The sequence below is a fragment of the Protopterus annectens genome, chromosome 15.part0 (genome assembly GCF_019279795.1).
Source record: "Protopterus annectens isolate FY-2018-M chromosome 15.part0, PAN1.0, whole genome shotgun sequence".
Classification (NCBI taxonomy): domain Eukaryota; kingdom Metazoa; phylum Chordata; order Ceratodontiformes; family Protopteridae; genus Protopterus; species Protopterus annectens.
Window position 1 is genome coordinate 488,839,265 of NC_056749.1, and position 17,071 is coordinate 488,856,335.

At 41.4% G+C, this 17,071-nt stretch overlaps 1 protein-coding gene across 2 annotated transcripts in view; it reads left to right on the plus strand.

Annotated features, from left to right (window-relative positions):
- LOC122789778 (phosphatidylinositol-binding clathrin assembly protein-like) overlaps positions 1-17,071 on the plus strand; it is a 2,259,505-nt gene that overhangs the window by 1,967,762 nt on the left and 274,672 nt on the right. For both annotated transcript variants that reach the window (XM_044057218.1, XM_044057217.1), the window contains one exon: positions 6,382-6,502. In XM_044057218.1, coding sequence (XP_043913153.1) covers positions 6,382-6,502 — 121 coding nt within the window. The remainder of the gene's footprint in view (positions 1-6,381; positions 6,503-17,071) is intronic.

The following is a 17,071-nucleotide window of genomic DNA, read 5'->3' on the forward strand; positions in this document are numbered from 1 at the left end:
GTGTGAACAAGAAGGCAAGTCATTGTCTGCCATTGGAGTATGTTTTTCTGCGCCCACCAGACGTTTTCCAAAGGGTCAGCGGCGTCATGGGAAAATGTGGTTCAGAAGATACCACAGGTCTTTCCATGATGCACAAGGCGAGAGTTCCCCCAGACGCTGGAACAGTAATGGTAGTCGCAGACCTCGCCACAGAGAAAATCCACAAAACCAGGGCTCCAGAGAGTCTTTCTTTGAAGGGGCCCTATCAGCGCTCCCAAAGGAGTGCCCAGTTGCTTGCCTCTGGAGGTGGTTGGGGTAGTTTGTCTCTGCACCTAGAAACTTGGCAAAGCATCACAAATGACAGATGGGTGCAGAATATAATATCCAGGGTATATGTTATTCTCTTTGCTTATACTTCTCCTATAAACACCTTAGTTCTGAACGTTCCACCCAGTCCAAAGGAACAGGCAACCTTAGAAATTCAAAAGTTGCTAAACAAAAAAGTCATCCAGCAAGTCCCCCGCAGACCAAAGAGGATCTGGAACTTACTCAAGGTTCTTTTTAGTTCCAAAGAAAACAGGGGATTGGAGACCCATCTTGGATCTCAGTGTTCTAAACAGGTCTGTAAAAATGAGCATGTTCCGGATAGTAACACTGCAGTCCATACTTCCACTCCTGGGAAAAGACAGTTGGATGTGTTCAATAGACCTTAAGGATGCTTGCTACCACATTTTAATGAGCAGGCGATCCAGAAGGCTTTTACGCTTCTGGCTATGAGCCAGTCACTTCCAGTTTCGAGCTCTGCCCTTTGATCTCACTTTAGCCCCCAGCGTGTTCACCAAATGCATGGCAGTAGTAGCAACTCACCTGAGATGCAAAGTATTCTCTGTTTCCATATCTGATTGACTAGCTCATCTCTGCTCCGACCAGGCAACTTGTTCTGAAAGCCAGGGGCTACTCCCTTCAAATTTGTTCATCCCTTGGAATCACGATAAATTACGAAAAATTTGCTCTAGAGCCATGTCAGTCCTTGATTTTCGTAGGAGCTTAAATAAGCACAGTAATTATGTCAGCAAATCTTCCAAAAGAAAGAGTACACTATCTTCGGCATCATGCAAGGAGGCTGATCAACAAGGACAAGGTTTCTGCCAAATTAGTTCTACAGGTTTTAGGCAAAATTGCTGCCTCAGTTGTAATACCACTAGCTAGTCAGCATGCGAGAATCCTTCAGTGGCTACTTTTGACACAATGGCCCTTGCGAGATCTTCCCGTGTCGCACAAAATCATACCAACTCTTGCAAAAGGGACCTTCAGTGGTGGCTCAACTCTTCCTTAGTCTCTCAAGGCCGTCCCTTTCTCCCCTCTCATCCCCAAGCTACAGTGACCACGGATGCGTCCCAGGTAAGGTGGGAGGGCATTATCTGGGGAACACAGTCCAAGGCACTTGGCAAGAACACAAGGCCCATTTGCACATAAATGTTCTAGAGATGAGAGGTGGTGCTCCTCGCGTTGCAGGCGTTTCAGAACTCTCTTCCTCTAGATACAATAGCAGTTCATTCTGACAACATGTCTCTGGTCTGGTATATAAACAAACAAGGGGGAACCAATTCATACCCCTTATGTCGAGAAGCTCTGAGGATCTGGCTATGGGCAGAGACCTCCAACCGCTTTCTCATAGCAGTGCATATTCCGGGGAAATCCAACATGATTGCAGACAAACTGAGCCGAGCCATTCTTTGGCCACGAGTGGTCCCTCTGTTAGAAAGTGACGTAGAAGATCTTCCGCAAATAGAGCCAGCCTTTGTGCAATCTCTCTGCATCACCCATCAATGCCAGATACAGCAACTACTTTGCCCTGATCCCCCCTGGTGGGGGAGTCACCAAGAGATGCACTTGTTCAAGATTGGCCCCCTGGACGTCTTTATGCTTTCCCACCAATACCGCTGATTCTCAAATTCCTAGAGAAAGCAAGCATGCTGGAGACCACAGTAATCCTAATTGCCCCCTATTGGCCTCTACAGATGTTGTCTCCCTTTATCTGGCCTCATGTACACAAGAGATCATGGATCCTGGACACAGTTCCAGATCTACTGACACATCTGTCAGGAGAACTTCGTCCCAGCTTACACAGTCTCCAACTGACAAGCTTGGCTGCTCTGCTTCCCATGATAGTCAGGTTTCCTCTACTTTCTTTTCCAGTAAAACACATTTACTTTCCTCGCACAAGAACTCTACTAAAAAACTGTACAAAAGTAAATGTCAAAGATTTGTGGCCTGGCCTAATCTTAATAACATAGATCTCTTCACAGCTCCTTTACATTCTATTCTGGAATTTTTAGCCAAATTATTCTATGAGGGAGCTGCTGCAGCTACTATTAGGATACAACAAGCAGTCATCTCTAATTTTCACATAGAAGACAGTGGTACTGCTATAATTTCACACAACCTTTGTAAATAATTCCTCAAAGGTACTTCCTTAATCCGCCCTCCTTACAGGAGCCCTGTTCCACCTTGGGATTTGAGTATGTATTGTTAAAGCTTGTTTACCCACCTTTCGAACCTTCTCCTACATCCGATTTGAAATTCTTATGGAAGACTCTTTTTTTTTAGTAGCTATAACTTCAGCAAGAAGAGTTTCCAAGCTACAGGTCCTATCGTCCAAACATCCATACATAATTTTTCATAAAGGCAGAGTTTCTCTGAGAATGAACCCTTCCTTTTTACTTAAAGTTGTTTTGGAAATAAACCTCAGTCAGTCTATTGAATTACCACTGTTCTTTCCGAACTTTCAAAACAAAGGAAAGTACTCTCTCCACCTTTTAGATGGCCATAGACAGTTATGTTTCTATTTGCACAGGACATCACAATTCAGAAAGTCAGATCAGCTCTTATCTCGTATTCAGACATTAGGAAAGGTCAACCAGTTTCTAAAGTAACACTATTCAATTGGCTATTACAGTGTATATATTTCATATACAACTCTAATCACAAGACCATTCCAAATCGTTTCAAGGCTCATTCTACCAGGTCAGCCACTTCAACAACTTTCCAAGTGAGATTACTTTTGTGGTGCCACTCCATGGGCTGAACCACATACCTTTATCACTCATTAAAAATTGGATTTGACCTCTAGGAGTAGAGCATCCTTTGGTTCTATGGTTCTGAGGAATACTGTCCCATGAGCAGCTAGGAACGTGGTCCCATCAGTGAGAATAAAGATGAGATTGATAACACATAAAAAGTTATTTTCTTACCATAACATTCCATGTGTGTTGTCCATCTCATCCTTTATTCTCACAACCCACACACCATTCCCACTCCTGGCAGACCAAGCAGCTCTAATTGGATTTTTATGGGACTCTACAGCCTCTGAGGTATGTCTTGTGTAAGGTGTTTATCTTACATTTTCTTGACTAGGTATACTTTTAATCACTGATGGAGGGCAAACAAGATCTGAGGTTATAGAACAGTTGCATTGTCGGTAGTGAGAAATGCCCACGAGCTTGGCTGAGGACCTCAAGCTTATGTAAAGCCGAGACTGATCTGATTCAACCCCATCAGTAAGAATAAAGGACGAGATGGACAACACACATGGAAGGTTACGGTAAGAACATAACTTTTTTTTTTTTCTTCCAAGGGAGAGTTACTGTCACTGCTATTACCACTCACTTCCAAGTTACCTTTTCCTGCCTCTTTTCTTTCCTCTCCTACCTTCCCAATCGTTCTCCATCCCTCATCGTTATCTGTCTGTCTTTGCTGTGTCTTCTCCAAATAATTTCCCACTCTATTTAACAACCATATAGTCCCTGTCTAAGCTTCTGGTCTCTTTTGATCAAATTTGTTTTGATTCCAAACATGCTACACTAATCTAAATCACTTTCTTAGATCCTTGACATATCCATTGTTTTACTTGTGGCTTAAATGTCATATATTTCATGTTAACCAATTTTGTTAGTTATTACTCAGTCATTATACATCCATTTACAGTGTGTTTTTAGTATCATTTATACTTTACTCTGTTTTGTATTTTTCATTTGTATATGTACTCGGTCCTTGTAACTTTATGTGGAGCCTTTGTCCCTGGGCCTCCAATGAAAAGGGGTTTGTACCCAGTCAAAATTTCTCAGAAAAAAAAAACAATAAATAGAATTTTTCTTCAGAAAAATGTATGTAGTGAAAGGTAGTCCCCAAAAGGTGATTTACCTGCACAGCCTTGAAGGATCACTAACAGACCAACATTTCCATGGGGCCCGCTGAAGCTGCTTTCTTCAGCAGCCAAAAAACTCTGGAGTAATTTGCTCTACAACCATACCTGTCAATTTGGCCTGATTTCGACTAAAATTTTAGCACTATCCGTCTTAATCCCGCCTAAAAGTGATGACTTTTGGCGAAAAGGAGACAAATGACAATAATGAAAATTATTACAGTTAGAAATTTGTTTTACTTTAGAAAATGTATCACAGAAGACCTTCCTAGCTTTTAATGCATAGATTCTCATCAAGTACTCAGTATGAGATGATAATTTACCTCTTCCTAAGTGACGTGTTTTGGAAGAAAGTAATTGAAGCTAAAAAAAAAAACGGGGTCATTTCTACGAGAAGGCATTGGCTTGATAAACCAGCTTCAAGTGCACATGTTTTATATCTGTGGATGGAGTAGTTTTAACAATGCACAGCACAGATTGTCTACAGCCCATTGGCAGAGATGATCTGCCTGGAAAAAATACCCAATGACCTGCTTCTGTGTATTAGCCCTGGAAGGTGTAGTACTCAGATTTGGTTGGCAGCACATAGCCTTTTGTTCCATAACCACATAAACATTAAGTTGGGTTGGGATGGTGGCCTAATGGTTATTGTTTACCTTATATAGACACAAGGTGCAGGGTTTGATTCTCACATGGAATAATTGGCTAGGCTTAAAATGGCCGGCAAGGGCAGTTAGCTTAGTAGTAACCTATGAACCTATTCTCTGGTTAAGTCATATTAGACTGTTAATCTGAGTTTTGCAGATTTTCTTCTTCTATGCATGTTTTGTTTTTTATTTGCCATGCCCTGATTCCACACACAACACTCAGGAGTTTTCTGAAATGCCTGACCTGTACTCCACGTTTGCAGTTGAACTTAATTATGTCCTTTAACTTTAACCATAGAAATTTTGCAAGAAACTAATCCTCCTCTGTTGTATGTAGCGCAGAGTAGGCAGCCACTTGCCTTAGTTTTAGCAGTCAGTGGTCCTGCTTTGGAAGCAGCCTTTGTTTCGGAGTAACTGAGTTGCTTGTAATTATAGCATTTCACTTTTTTGACAAAACTTCGGGTACATTCATAACAGGTGGTTGAGCACTGGTTCTTTTGTCTTTTTTCATCCTGTTGAAGTATAAAACCTGTCTGCCATGCAGAACCACAGTGCAACTCAATACCAGTAAATGGGCATTCCTTCGTTGAAGGTTAAACGTCGAGCTGGCACCTCGTCGTTCATGAAAATCTACTGCCAATCATTAGTGGACCGGAGTTCTGCTGTGGCGACCCCTAACCGGGAAAAGCTGAAAGACAAACAACCACCACCACCACCACCATGCCAGAAATTCATGAGATCATGACACCTGGCAAGGTTTTTTTCTGTTTTTTCTTTGAGCATTTGAAAGGGACTTTTATTATGATTTACAGGTGGTGGTAGTGTCTTTCTGTCTACAGATGGTAGTATGATGTAGTATTACTGCAGACATTGTGACCAGGTAGAAGTGAAATGACTACCAGAAGGTGAAGTTCTGTACTCAAACAGGCAATGGACAATTTAAAACTTGCATGTGGTGGTGCTGCGGTAGCATTGTCTCCTCACAGTAAGACGTTGTCCTGTTCGGTTCTCAGCTAAAGCGTCTTCTGTGTGGAGACATGCTTGAATGGGTGTACCTGCGTTGAAGGTTGTGCGTCAGAGCTGGCAACTCGGTACGTAAAAATCTACTGCCAATCATTAGCAGACCGGAGTTCCGCTGGGGTGACCCCTAACCGGGAAAAGCCGAAAGATACAACAACATGTGGACTCTTCCTTGTTTATTGCAGCATTTTCTGGAAAGCAGATCTTACTCTGTAGTTGAGAGAGGGGAGGTTAGTTTAGATATTCCTTTTGAAATTAAGGGAAGATTATTACTAAATTTGAGTTGTGTAATACTTTATTCCTTCTTGTAGGTATCTGTTTAAACCTTAAATTGCTATTATTCTTTCTGCTAAGGTTGTCATATATATTGTGACAGTATTTACCTTTCAGGTTTTAGGAGTATTTCATCTAATTTGTTTTAGCCTTATAGTTGGAAACATCTAGTGCTGTTGTGGTTTGTCATTTGCATAATGTGTTTGTCTTGCTTTGAAATGTTTAAAAGATAATTCAGATCATATGTTGCATTTTAAGGTCCGACATGCAGTGGAGTCAACCTTTAGAAAAGAAGCTTACTGGTGGGACAAACTGGCAGTCTAAAACTAGCACCTCAACAACATGGAATCCAGCTCCAGTGTCATCTGTTCAACAGATGGTAAGCTTTTCCATCCAGCTGCTGTTTTATTTTCCCCCTCTCTTTTGATATCCTGGATTATAGCTGCACCACTTATTTTCTGTGATTGTTTTTTGGTAAAAGTTCCTCGAATCAACCTAGTAAAGTGTTTACTGTAATTTCCCAATTTGTGGATGTCTCCAGTGATCATTTGATCCGTCTTCATTCTTTCACGGCTGTTAGAGCTTCCTGTCACAGATCGACCGCATTCCCAAATCAAAGTGTGATTAAAGTTCATGAAATTGGTATTGTTTCAATCTTTGCTGTTAGCCAAAAGTGCTCTTTGCAGCACCTGCAATGTGCCCAGAATTGACGACTTGTGCAATTCATATGGAGTTAAACGTATCAACAGCATATCTAAATACGACTGTAGATTCTTCTTTTTTTTTTTTTGAGACCCATTGCTGCTGCTGGTATTGGAACTGTCTGGGTATCCTCCTTCCACATTGCCCTGGTTCCTGCCTTCAAATCCTGGTATTTTATGACTTTGTGTCTATCTCTGTACGCAAGACGCTGTAATCACTGGGTGTAGCGATTTCAATGATCAGTGCTACTTTTGTCTTCTTTTCATGGAGCAAATCTGTTTTTCTCACATCTGTTTTTTGAACTCTTGGTAATGGGTTGTCCTGTGTCATAAAAACGTAATTTTCTATAATGGTTTGTGGTTTGTGTTTCCAGTGCTTCTCAGTAACTTCAATATTGTAATGTTTGCATAATCCCCAGTGGTACAGTCTTTCCCCATTATTATGCCTTTCAGTTAGTGTATCGCACCCAGCAACAAGATGTGCAACTGTTTCCAATTCTGTTTTACAAAACCTGCATTTGTTTAACATGTTCATTGGAATTTGTAAACCGTGTACGTAGTCCACTACCTGGGCCGCCAATATTAACCCTTTGTCTTTTTGTTTAAAGTCGCCTCTTCTTAACCATTTCCATGTCACATCCTGATTTACAGGAAGTTGTTTCAAGAGTTTTATGTACACCTTGTATTCTTTCTTTTATTTTTTGGTGTATTCTGTTGCTGCCTGATTTTTATCTATTTATGATTTGATTTCCATTCCCACTTGACAATAATATGCTTCTGCTAAGCTAAGTAGGGAAGTCATCCTAGACTTGTTCTCCTCATGGTTTAAAACTTTCACTGTGTTTGGGTCTTGTGAGGTTAAGCAGATATGTATGCAGTCCTGTGATTGCAAATCTATACTTGTAATCTATTTCACTACCTCCTACAGAACATGGAATATATAATCTTGATATACACTGATTTTTATAAATCATTTGGTAAGTGTGAAGCATTTTTCTTGCTTACCTGTCTGTCTAATCCATTACCTTTTGGGGCCAGTTGCCCCAAAACTGTAAGAACAGGAAGAGCAACTTGATTTATAGCTTGGACTTTGTTCTTAGATGTCAGGGGTGTTTTCAGTATTAATTTTCGTCTTCTGAAATTTTCCTTACTAAACTTTACTCACATTTGTTCATTTTTATTGTCCATCTTTCATCAATTCCAAAATATTTAAACACTCCCTCCTACGCAAGTTCCTTCATATCACATTCCTGTCAGACTGATATTTTGTTGGTGCTACAGCTTTCCTGGTTTAAAGGTTGCTTTTGCACATTGATCAAGACCAAATAACATTCTTATATCATCTGAGAATGTTTTGACTACTTGCACTTGTGCTTTCAGTTCATCATCTGATGAGCTAGACCGTTTTAAATCATCCTCAAAAAAGATGAGAAGTCTCACTTTCTTGTTTTCTGGGAAGCTAACTGTAACCATGACCTAATCTGTAAAGTAGACAACTTTGTGGGTTAAGGGCAAGACAAAAGTGCAGAGGTGACAGAGTTACCCTGGAGTATTCCCCTCTGAAGTTTTGTTCCTGGGATAATTTCTTTGATTATGGCTTAGCTGTAGTGGTGGTTTCTTGGCCACTGTAATGTTATCAGTGTAGAGTATCTTTTATACATTTTTGAGCACTCCTTTATCCATGAATCTGGGATGCATTCAAATGCTTTTGTTTAGTCTATCCGTGCCGTTCTTTTAATCTTTCCCTTTTTATAATTCTCCATTGTGTTTTTTTTTTTGTTTGATTGTCATGATTGTTTTCTTCTAAATGACTATAAACTATCAGCATTAGTTCCAGTGTATAGGTTATACATCATCAGAAGGCAAATTATTGGTCTGTAGTTTTTAGTATAGCTTGTAGCCTCACTCTTTAAGGAGCATCATTTTCCTTTTGTTTACCAGGTTGGTGTCCATTTGGGATGCATATATAAATAGTTCTTACTCAAGCCTAAATATTTTGTGTAAAGATATCAGTACTTTTAATCAGAAGTTAGGGACTGCATCTAAGCCTAGGGTTTCCATTTAGGAGCTTTTCTTAATTTTCTTTCAGTTTCTCTGGCCGTTACTTCATCCCATTTCATATCCTGTATGTTTGAACTTCTTACTGTTTAACTTTTTCTATCTATTCAACTTTTTTGTTCCGCAGAGTCTTATTGGGTGTTTCTCCAAAAATTCTTATTTCTTCAATTTTCGGTGGTGTTTATATTCCTTTTGCCTTGTTTCCCAATTCTCTGTTTTTTGGACCATCAATGAATTGCTTATTTTGTACTTTTCCTTTGTGTTTGTCTGCATATCTTGTAAGTTTTTCTGCCTGTGCTGATATCTTTAGTTTATTATTTGCAGTAGTGTACAGCAGATTCTGATCTATTTTGATCCTCTTTGTTCCTTTTATCACATCAGTGACAGTTCTTGTCTTGTTTCGTAGTTTTCTCTATTCGATACTTCCATAATGACATTTGATTTCTTTATTGGGGATGCATTAATAGGAGACCCATGTAGCACTCAGTCCCCCCCCCCCTCCAATATGAGATGAGACATTGACTCTTCATGCCTGTCTCTTTCAAGGTGGCACCTTCTTTCTATCCTCCAATACACAGGCTATTAATCGAAGCCCCGTCAGTTGGTTTGTCAAGGCTTCATTTGTTTATGCCATGGAGCCAGCTTCTGTCACATCTAATCTTGGCAGAGGAAACAGTGCTGCAGCCACATTTCCAAATCTCTGAAAACCATTAGACTTGAATCTTTTACAAGTTGTGGCATGACTAAAAGTAAAGGGGCATTGAGGATAGCACAGCTGGCTGTTTTTTTATAACTACATACTAAACCATGCTGAGTTTTGTATGTAGCAGACGAGTGGCTGTATTCCTTTGCTGGCTGAAGATGAATGTTCCCCAGGGTTTAGTACAGAGACCATTTTTCATTTTTCTTTTATTTACCACTAGGGTGTGTTGAAATGCTGGAGAAGTGCCCCTCAAATATGCAGGTCTCCTCCCTCCGATCAGGAAGCATACAGATTATCTCTTTCAGTAGTTAGATTGTGAGCATAAAGTGTAAGTTAATCTGTTTGTGACTACTTTAACAAAATAGTACTGATACCTCTTGTATATCATTGGGTGTATCAGGGCCCCTGAAAATGTGCACACTTGTTAGTATCTTGGTGTTACCAATGATAGTAAGTTATCCTTCCAAAACAATGTTAAAAAAAAGAGGTAAACCGAAAATGTGGGCACTGTATTCAGTTACACACTAAGCTTACTTTTGAAACTAAAATAACCACTACACAAACGGCTGTAATTTAGAAATTGTTTTACGGTTTAACTTTATTACCAAATGAACCTGATTGGGTGCTTCACGAGATGGTTGACCCATATGAGGCATTTCTGTAATAAAATTCACTATTCTATTACTCATTACAGTATGGTGTTTAATGTAACTGATTAAAATAAACTGAAATTTTCTCAGCTTTTTCACAAACAGCAATGTCCTGATTTAGCATGTTTGTTAAGGTGGTGGTTGTTCGGTAGATAACTGAAGTCTTTTGGAGGGTACCAATATAAAGTTCCAAAAATGTCCAGGATAGGGAAATTGGGAAATTGAGCACCAAGTCATGCAAGTTCCACCATGCGGTGTACTCTGCTGTGGAGATTGTTGTATTTAAAACACTACCATTTTTTATTTGAAAAGTATTCTGTTATGGGCAGACACAGATGTGTAAGTTGTGGGTTACTTACATACGAGTTTCTTTTACCATGTATAATATTGCACAAAAATATCATTGCATAGTCTTTAGTTTTACTGCAGTTGTCCTCTAGACCATAAATGAGCTCTTAATTTACTAGAAACTTGAGTAAGTACATGAGGAAACATTCTTTCTGTAGCATTCCTGCAGCTGAGATTTCAGTTTGCAAAAAGTGTTACTTGAAACGCTTATCTGTAGAATCCATACTTGTAGGGTAACACTGCACATTCCTTCTACAGCTGAACTGATGACTCCTGTCTATGCACCTCAGAAATCCCTTTTATATAAGTAATACTAAATTAGTATCAGGATTCAAGATTGTTGGTTGTTAGTAATGCAGTATATATATATACAGTATATAGCACTAGTCTTGTGCATCTGAACTGCTACCATGATTTGTGATTATGAACATAGTCCAAGTCCCCCAACCCGAAAACCCCTTCTGTAAAGAAGCCTTGCCTAATGAGACTTGCAGAAATAGTTGTGGCCAGTAAGTTTGTCAGTGTGATATGCAAGATGAAACATAATCCTTTTATCTTTCCTGCAGCTGTTGATCTGTCATCATGTAGAGATCTTCACTCTTTTTTAATTTCTCATACTCTTTTGGGTTTCTAATACCGTGACGGGAATGGAACCCATTCCTAATTCAAAGTATGATTAAAGTTCATGAAATTAGTATTGTTTCACTCTTTGATGTCAGCCATTAGTGCTCTTCGCAGCACCTGCAATATGCCCTGTAATTACTCCTCCTGCAATTCATATGGAGTGAACATGTATTGGTAGCATATCTAAATATGATTGTAAAATCTTTTTTTATAAAACCTGCAATGTTATGTTGTCCCTATCTCACCTTCATTCTTGCTGTTTGGGTTCGCAGCCGATCTTCGGCACTGACTCAGCCATATACTATAGCTTGAGAGCTTTTACTGGCTTGAGGCTAGCCCCTATCTCAACATGTCTAGCGGTAGTTACCCAGATCTTGATTGCTACTTGCAGTGTCGAGATTGCTTATACTGGCTCAGTCTGTTTTTCTTCTTTTTTGCTAATTTCTAACTTTTAGACAAGATTGTGTTAGAGTGATGTTCATCGTGTTACATTGCTGCAGTCATTACACTTGGGTTATCCTGCCGTCAGGTGGTTCCCCAGTCGGCCTGAGTTCCAAAGTCTTGGTCCGGCGTCAGTTGCTGTCGCCTCCTCCCTGATGTCAGTGTGACAGGGTTCTCCGGTTTTCAGCGAGGTGCCTTCGCAGCCCCTGACGACCGCTTCTGTAGAACCACAGGCTGCCTCTGACTCCCACATGGAGATGGCTGGGCCTTCGGATGCACAAATTATTCAGCCTACCGAAACTAACCCTTCAGAGGGATCCGGAGTAGCTGAGCTACCCCAGCTTTAGAGGGTGTTTTCAGACCTACTCAGTTAAACATTAAACCCTCTGCTAAGCCTAAACCACCTTTAAAATCAAACAAATACAGCATTCTCCAGCACAGGCCTCTATGCCTAAGAAGCAAATGCTCAAAATGGCCGAAGACCTAATCACTCTGATCAGGGGGTCCCATCCCCCTCCTGATAAAAGGCCTAGACAGGATGCAGACTATGACTCATCCGACCGGGTGTCCATCTCTTCTGATTCATCCTCAGACCTAGGATATTCTTTACACCTTATGAGGATTCTGATGCTAAAGGAGTCAATTCCATCAGCCTCTCCACCTGAGGACTACTCCTTTGGGGAAACTTTGCATACCATGAGGGAGCATTTCCATTGGGAAGGCTAGGATTACTCAGAATCCAAGAAAAGGCTCAGAGACTTCCTTTTATTAAATCAACACAGACCCCTTGATATTCCGCCAGTGTTAGATATTGTGGATGATGTGTATACTGAATCCAGCTTAAATCCTGATTCCTTACCTCCAGCCCCAGTTAAACCTGACAGATACTACAGAGTCTCTGACTCTCACAAATTTCTGTACAAAAGCCCTGTTGCTGACCATGAAACTATTTCTCAGGGACCCAAAGGGGTTAAGGCCTCATCAGCCAAGAATCCAGTTCCCTCTGACAGAGATTCCAGAGCATTAGACAGATGGGGAAAGAAAGTATATACGTCTGCAGCTTTAGCAATGAGAGCCTTAAATTGCCAGTTTCACATGCTAAAATATCAACAGTTTTTACTGTCTCAGTTGAAACAAAATGCTTCCAGATTCAGATCCTCGTACTTTTAAAGAAATGCAGGATTTATTGCATGCAGCTGAACAGGTGGGAAAACATACTTTGCAATGTGGTTTTGATTCTTTAGAGGCCTCCTGTAGAGCAGCAGTTACAGGCTCTGTCATTAGAAGACATGCTTGGTTAAAAGAACATACATTACCAGATCATGTTAAAGCAAAATTATTGGATGCACCTTTGCAGCAGGATGTGGTATTTGGAGTTAAGGCAGAAGAGGTATTAAAGAAAATGGAGGATAAGGCAAAATCTATGCAAACGGTGAAGGATTTCTGACAGGTTCAGCCTCTTAGATTTAGCAGAATTTGGCCAACTAAGAATTGGTCCTTTCCAGTTACAGACAGACCTCAAAGGGGCAGATACAGACGTCCAAGAGGTAGAGGTCAACCACAAGATCCTTACAGGCCACGACAATGGGTTGCTTCAGGCCAGAAAGAAGGGGAAGACAGGCCCCAACCATATAAAAAGCAGCCCCAATGACTTCCCACTACAGCTGCCAAACAACTCTCTCTTGGCAGCCCCCTTGGGAGGAAAACTGGCACTTTTCTATCACAATTGGCATATGATCACCAAAGATAAATGGGTTCTCAACATTGTATCTCAAGGTTACAGGTTCCACTTTCACACTCTGCCAAAGTTAAAAGGAATGTTGGGAGGGTGGCCTAATGGTTAAGGTGTTTGCCTTACAAACACAAGGTGCAGGGTTTGAGTCTCACAAGGGATAATTGGCTAAGCTTAAAATGGCTCGCAAGGGCAGTTAGCTTAGTAAGAATCTATTAATGCCATATCTGCCACCAAATCAATGGGCAGAGGCTCAAAAACAAATTACAGCACTCATGGATATGAGAGCTAGTCAAAAGGTACCCCCACAGGAGCAAGGACAAGGATTTTGCTCAAGACTCTTTCTGGTTCCCAGAAAGGATAAAGCCTGGAGGCCCATTCTGGATCTTTCTTCTCTAAACACTTACCTGGATGTTCCGAAATTCAAAATGTTGACACTACAGCAGCTTCTTCCCATGCCAGGCAAGAAAGCTTGGCTCGTGACATTGGACCTCAAGGAGGCATACCTGCATGTCCCTATCAGACAAAACTGCAGAAGATACCTCAGATTCATAGCTGGTTCAATGCACTGTCAATTCTCTGCACTGCCCTTTGGGTTATCTACTGCTCCCAGGGTCTTCACAAAGTGCCTGGCACCAGTAATTGCGTTTTGCAGACAGAGAGGAATTCAAATTTATCCGTACCTGGACGACTGCCTGATGCAAGCAGAGAGCAAGGACTTTCTTCTAAAGCATCTAGCATTTGTATAAAAGTTAAGTTGCCTGGGGTACACAGTAAACGAAAAGAAATCAAAACTACTGCCCTCACAAGAGATAATATTCTTGGGTGCCAGCTTGAACACAACGGCCCAGATGGCTTATCTCACGCCAGACAAGCAAGGACAACTGACTCAATACTTTCAATTGATGGCAACAAAGACCCAACTCCCTGCAAGAAAATTTCTGCAGGCCTTGGGTTAGATGGCATCTTGCATACTACTAATTCCATATGCCAGACTGCATATGAAGAAACTACAATGGTACCTAAAGAATGTATGGTCTCAACACTGTCAAAGTTTGGAAGCAGTTATACCACTAATTCCTTTCCTTCAACAGGAGTTTCAGTGGTGGGCTCAAGCGTGTCACCTCAACAAGGGACAGCCTTTTACTCAACCCACAGCCAGGCAAACACTGACAACAGATGCATTGGATTATGCCTGGGGAGCACACATGGCAGGCAACTGTATTCAGGGCAAGTGGCCCGCAGAACAAAATCATCTTCACATCAATCAAAAAGAGATGTTAGCTGTACAAAATGCCCTTATAGCTTTCAAGGACCTGCCGCATCCAGGACAACTACTACTACAGACAGACAACACTATGGTTATGCGGTACATAAAGAAGGGGGCACTCGCACCTACCCCTCTGCAGGCAAGCCATGACCTTGTGGATCACAGCTCTAAAAAAAACACTCTGGCAGATGACTTGAGCAGAAACATCATGGATCCTCACGAATGGGAATTGAATCCACAACTATTCAGAATGATAACACAGAAATGCTGGATCCCGGACATAGATCTGTTTGCATCCCCAATGAACTGCCAGCTACAGAAATTCTGCACAAGGAGTTACAATCCACAAGCATGGAAAGTGGATGCTCTCTCATTCAGCTGGAAAAACCTACAAGAATACGCTTTCCCACCACTACCTCTCCTGCCAAAGTTACTCATAAAAGCCCGGCAAGAATTGCCAAAGATGATCCTGATTGCACCAGACTGGCCACGCCATCACTGGTTCCCAATCTTAAAGAGCTTAGCACAAGGACCACCCTGGATTTTGCCTCAAATCCCACATCTGCTGACTCAGCACAACAATCAGATACTACACAGCCAGCTAAAGACCTTAAACCTAACTGCATGGAAGATTCCTTAGTCAAGCAAGCAATGCCGCTCTCCAAAGCTGTTATGAATGTCATTCTGGAGGCCAGCAGGCCTAGTACGAGGAAAGCCTATTCGGATAAATGGAAGAGATTCTGTGCCTGGAACCAAACTCACAGCCTTGACCCTCATGTCCCAAACATTCCTCAGATACTACAATATTTAACTGAGATGCTGGACAAAGGCCTCTCCTTCTCATCCATCAAGATCCATGCTTCTGCCATCTCTGCTCATTACAACACGGATCCACCAATTTTCTCTAATCCTTTGCTAAAACAGTACCTCAGAGGTGCTAAAAACATAAGACCGCCCCGTAGAGCACCTACTCCAACTTGGGACCTCAACTTTGTTTTGGAAAAATTAACTTTACCTTCTTTTGAGCCAGCTAACACAGCAGAATTAAAATATATCTCTTGGAAAACTGCTCTGCTCCTGGCAATAACATCAGTACGAAAAGTTTCAGAATTACAGGCACTAATGGCAGTGGAACCTTTCCTCATTTTCCACCAGGACAGGATGTCTTTAAGAACTAACCCTACGTTTATGCCAAAGGTGGTATCCAGTGTGGCTCTAAACCAAACTATTCATTTGCCAACTTTTTATCCAAAACCACAGAATAAAGGGGAGAGACTACTGCATTCCTTGGACATTCACAGGCAGTTACGCTTCTACTTGGACAAAACCAAAGCTTTCAGAAAATCTGAGCAATTATTGGTAGCATATGCTGCAGGAGCACAGGGAAAAGCCATTTCAAAACAAACTACTTCAAAATGGATAGGACATTGTATACATTTCTGCTATACACACCATGGGAAACCTGTACCTAGCAGCATTAGATCTCACTCCACCAGGGCAACAGCCACTTCATCTGCCTACCTCAGAGGAGTACCTACCAAGGATATTATGGAAGCAGCAACTTGGAGTTCTGTACATACCTTTACCAAGTATTACCATCTGCCTCTATACTCTAAATCCAGAGCTGGCTTCGCCACTGCAGTGCTGCAGGGCCTTATAGCCACCACTAATGCCTTATAGAACCAGCCACCCTACCTCAGCTTTCGGATTCTACCCAAGTGTAATGACTGCAGCAGTGTAACACGATGAACATAGTACAGTTTTGTACCTACCATAAATGTAGATGTTCGAGTGTATTCACTGCTGCAGTCCAGGTTACCCTCCCTCCTTCCCCTCTTACTTGCTGGTACGTACCTATGTCTTCTACCCTTTACTACCTAAGGGGAGTATTTGCTGGTAGCTGAAAGTTGTTTGCTTTTCTTATGTATGTTTTATTAGCAATTTGAATTGCCTACATATTTGGGGGCACCTGACATCTGGGGCAAGAAAAACTGAAGAAAAAGGCGTCTGCTGTTTCTTATATACCCGTGTCGCACTGACATCAGGGAGGAGGCGACAGCAACCGATGCCGGACCAAGACTTTGGAACTCAGGCCGACTGGGGAACCGCCTGACGGCAGGATAACCCAACTGTAATGACTGCAGCAGTGTATACACTCGAACATCTACATTTATGGTAGGTACAAAACTGTACTTTCCTCCTTAGGTTAGCGCCTTGTCAAACCTTTCCACTGCTGTTTTTTGTGGCCATCATTTTTCTTTAGGCTTTCTTTGTCCTTGTGAACCCTTTTTATAGTAGAGGGTTCTTGTCTTTTCAGCCCTGCGTTTTAGTTAAAGGGCTCCTTTTTTCTCTTCTTTCTCTTCTTTACCTTTACAGGATCAGTCGTTTAAGTTACAGGTTCTCCTTGGTTGGGGGAGTTAG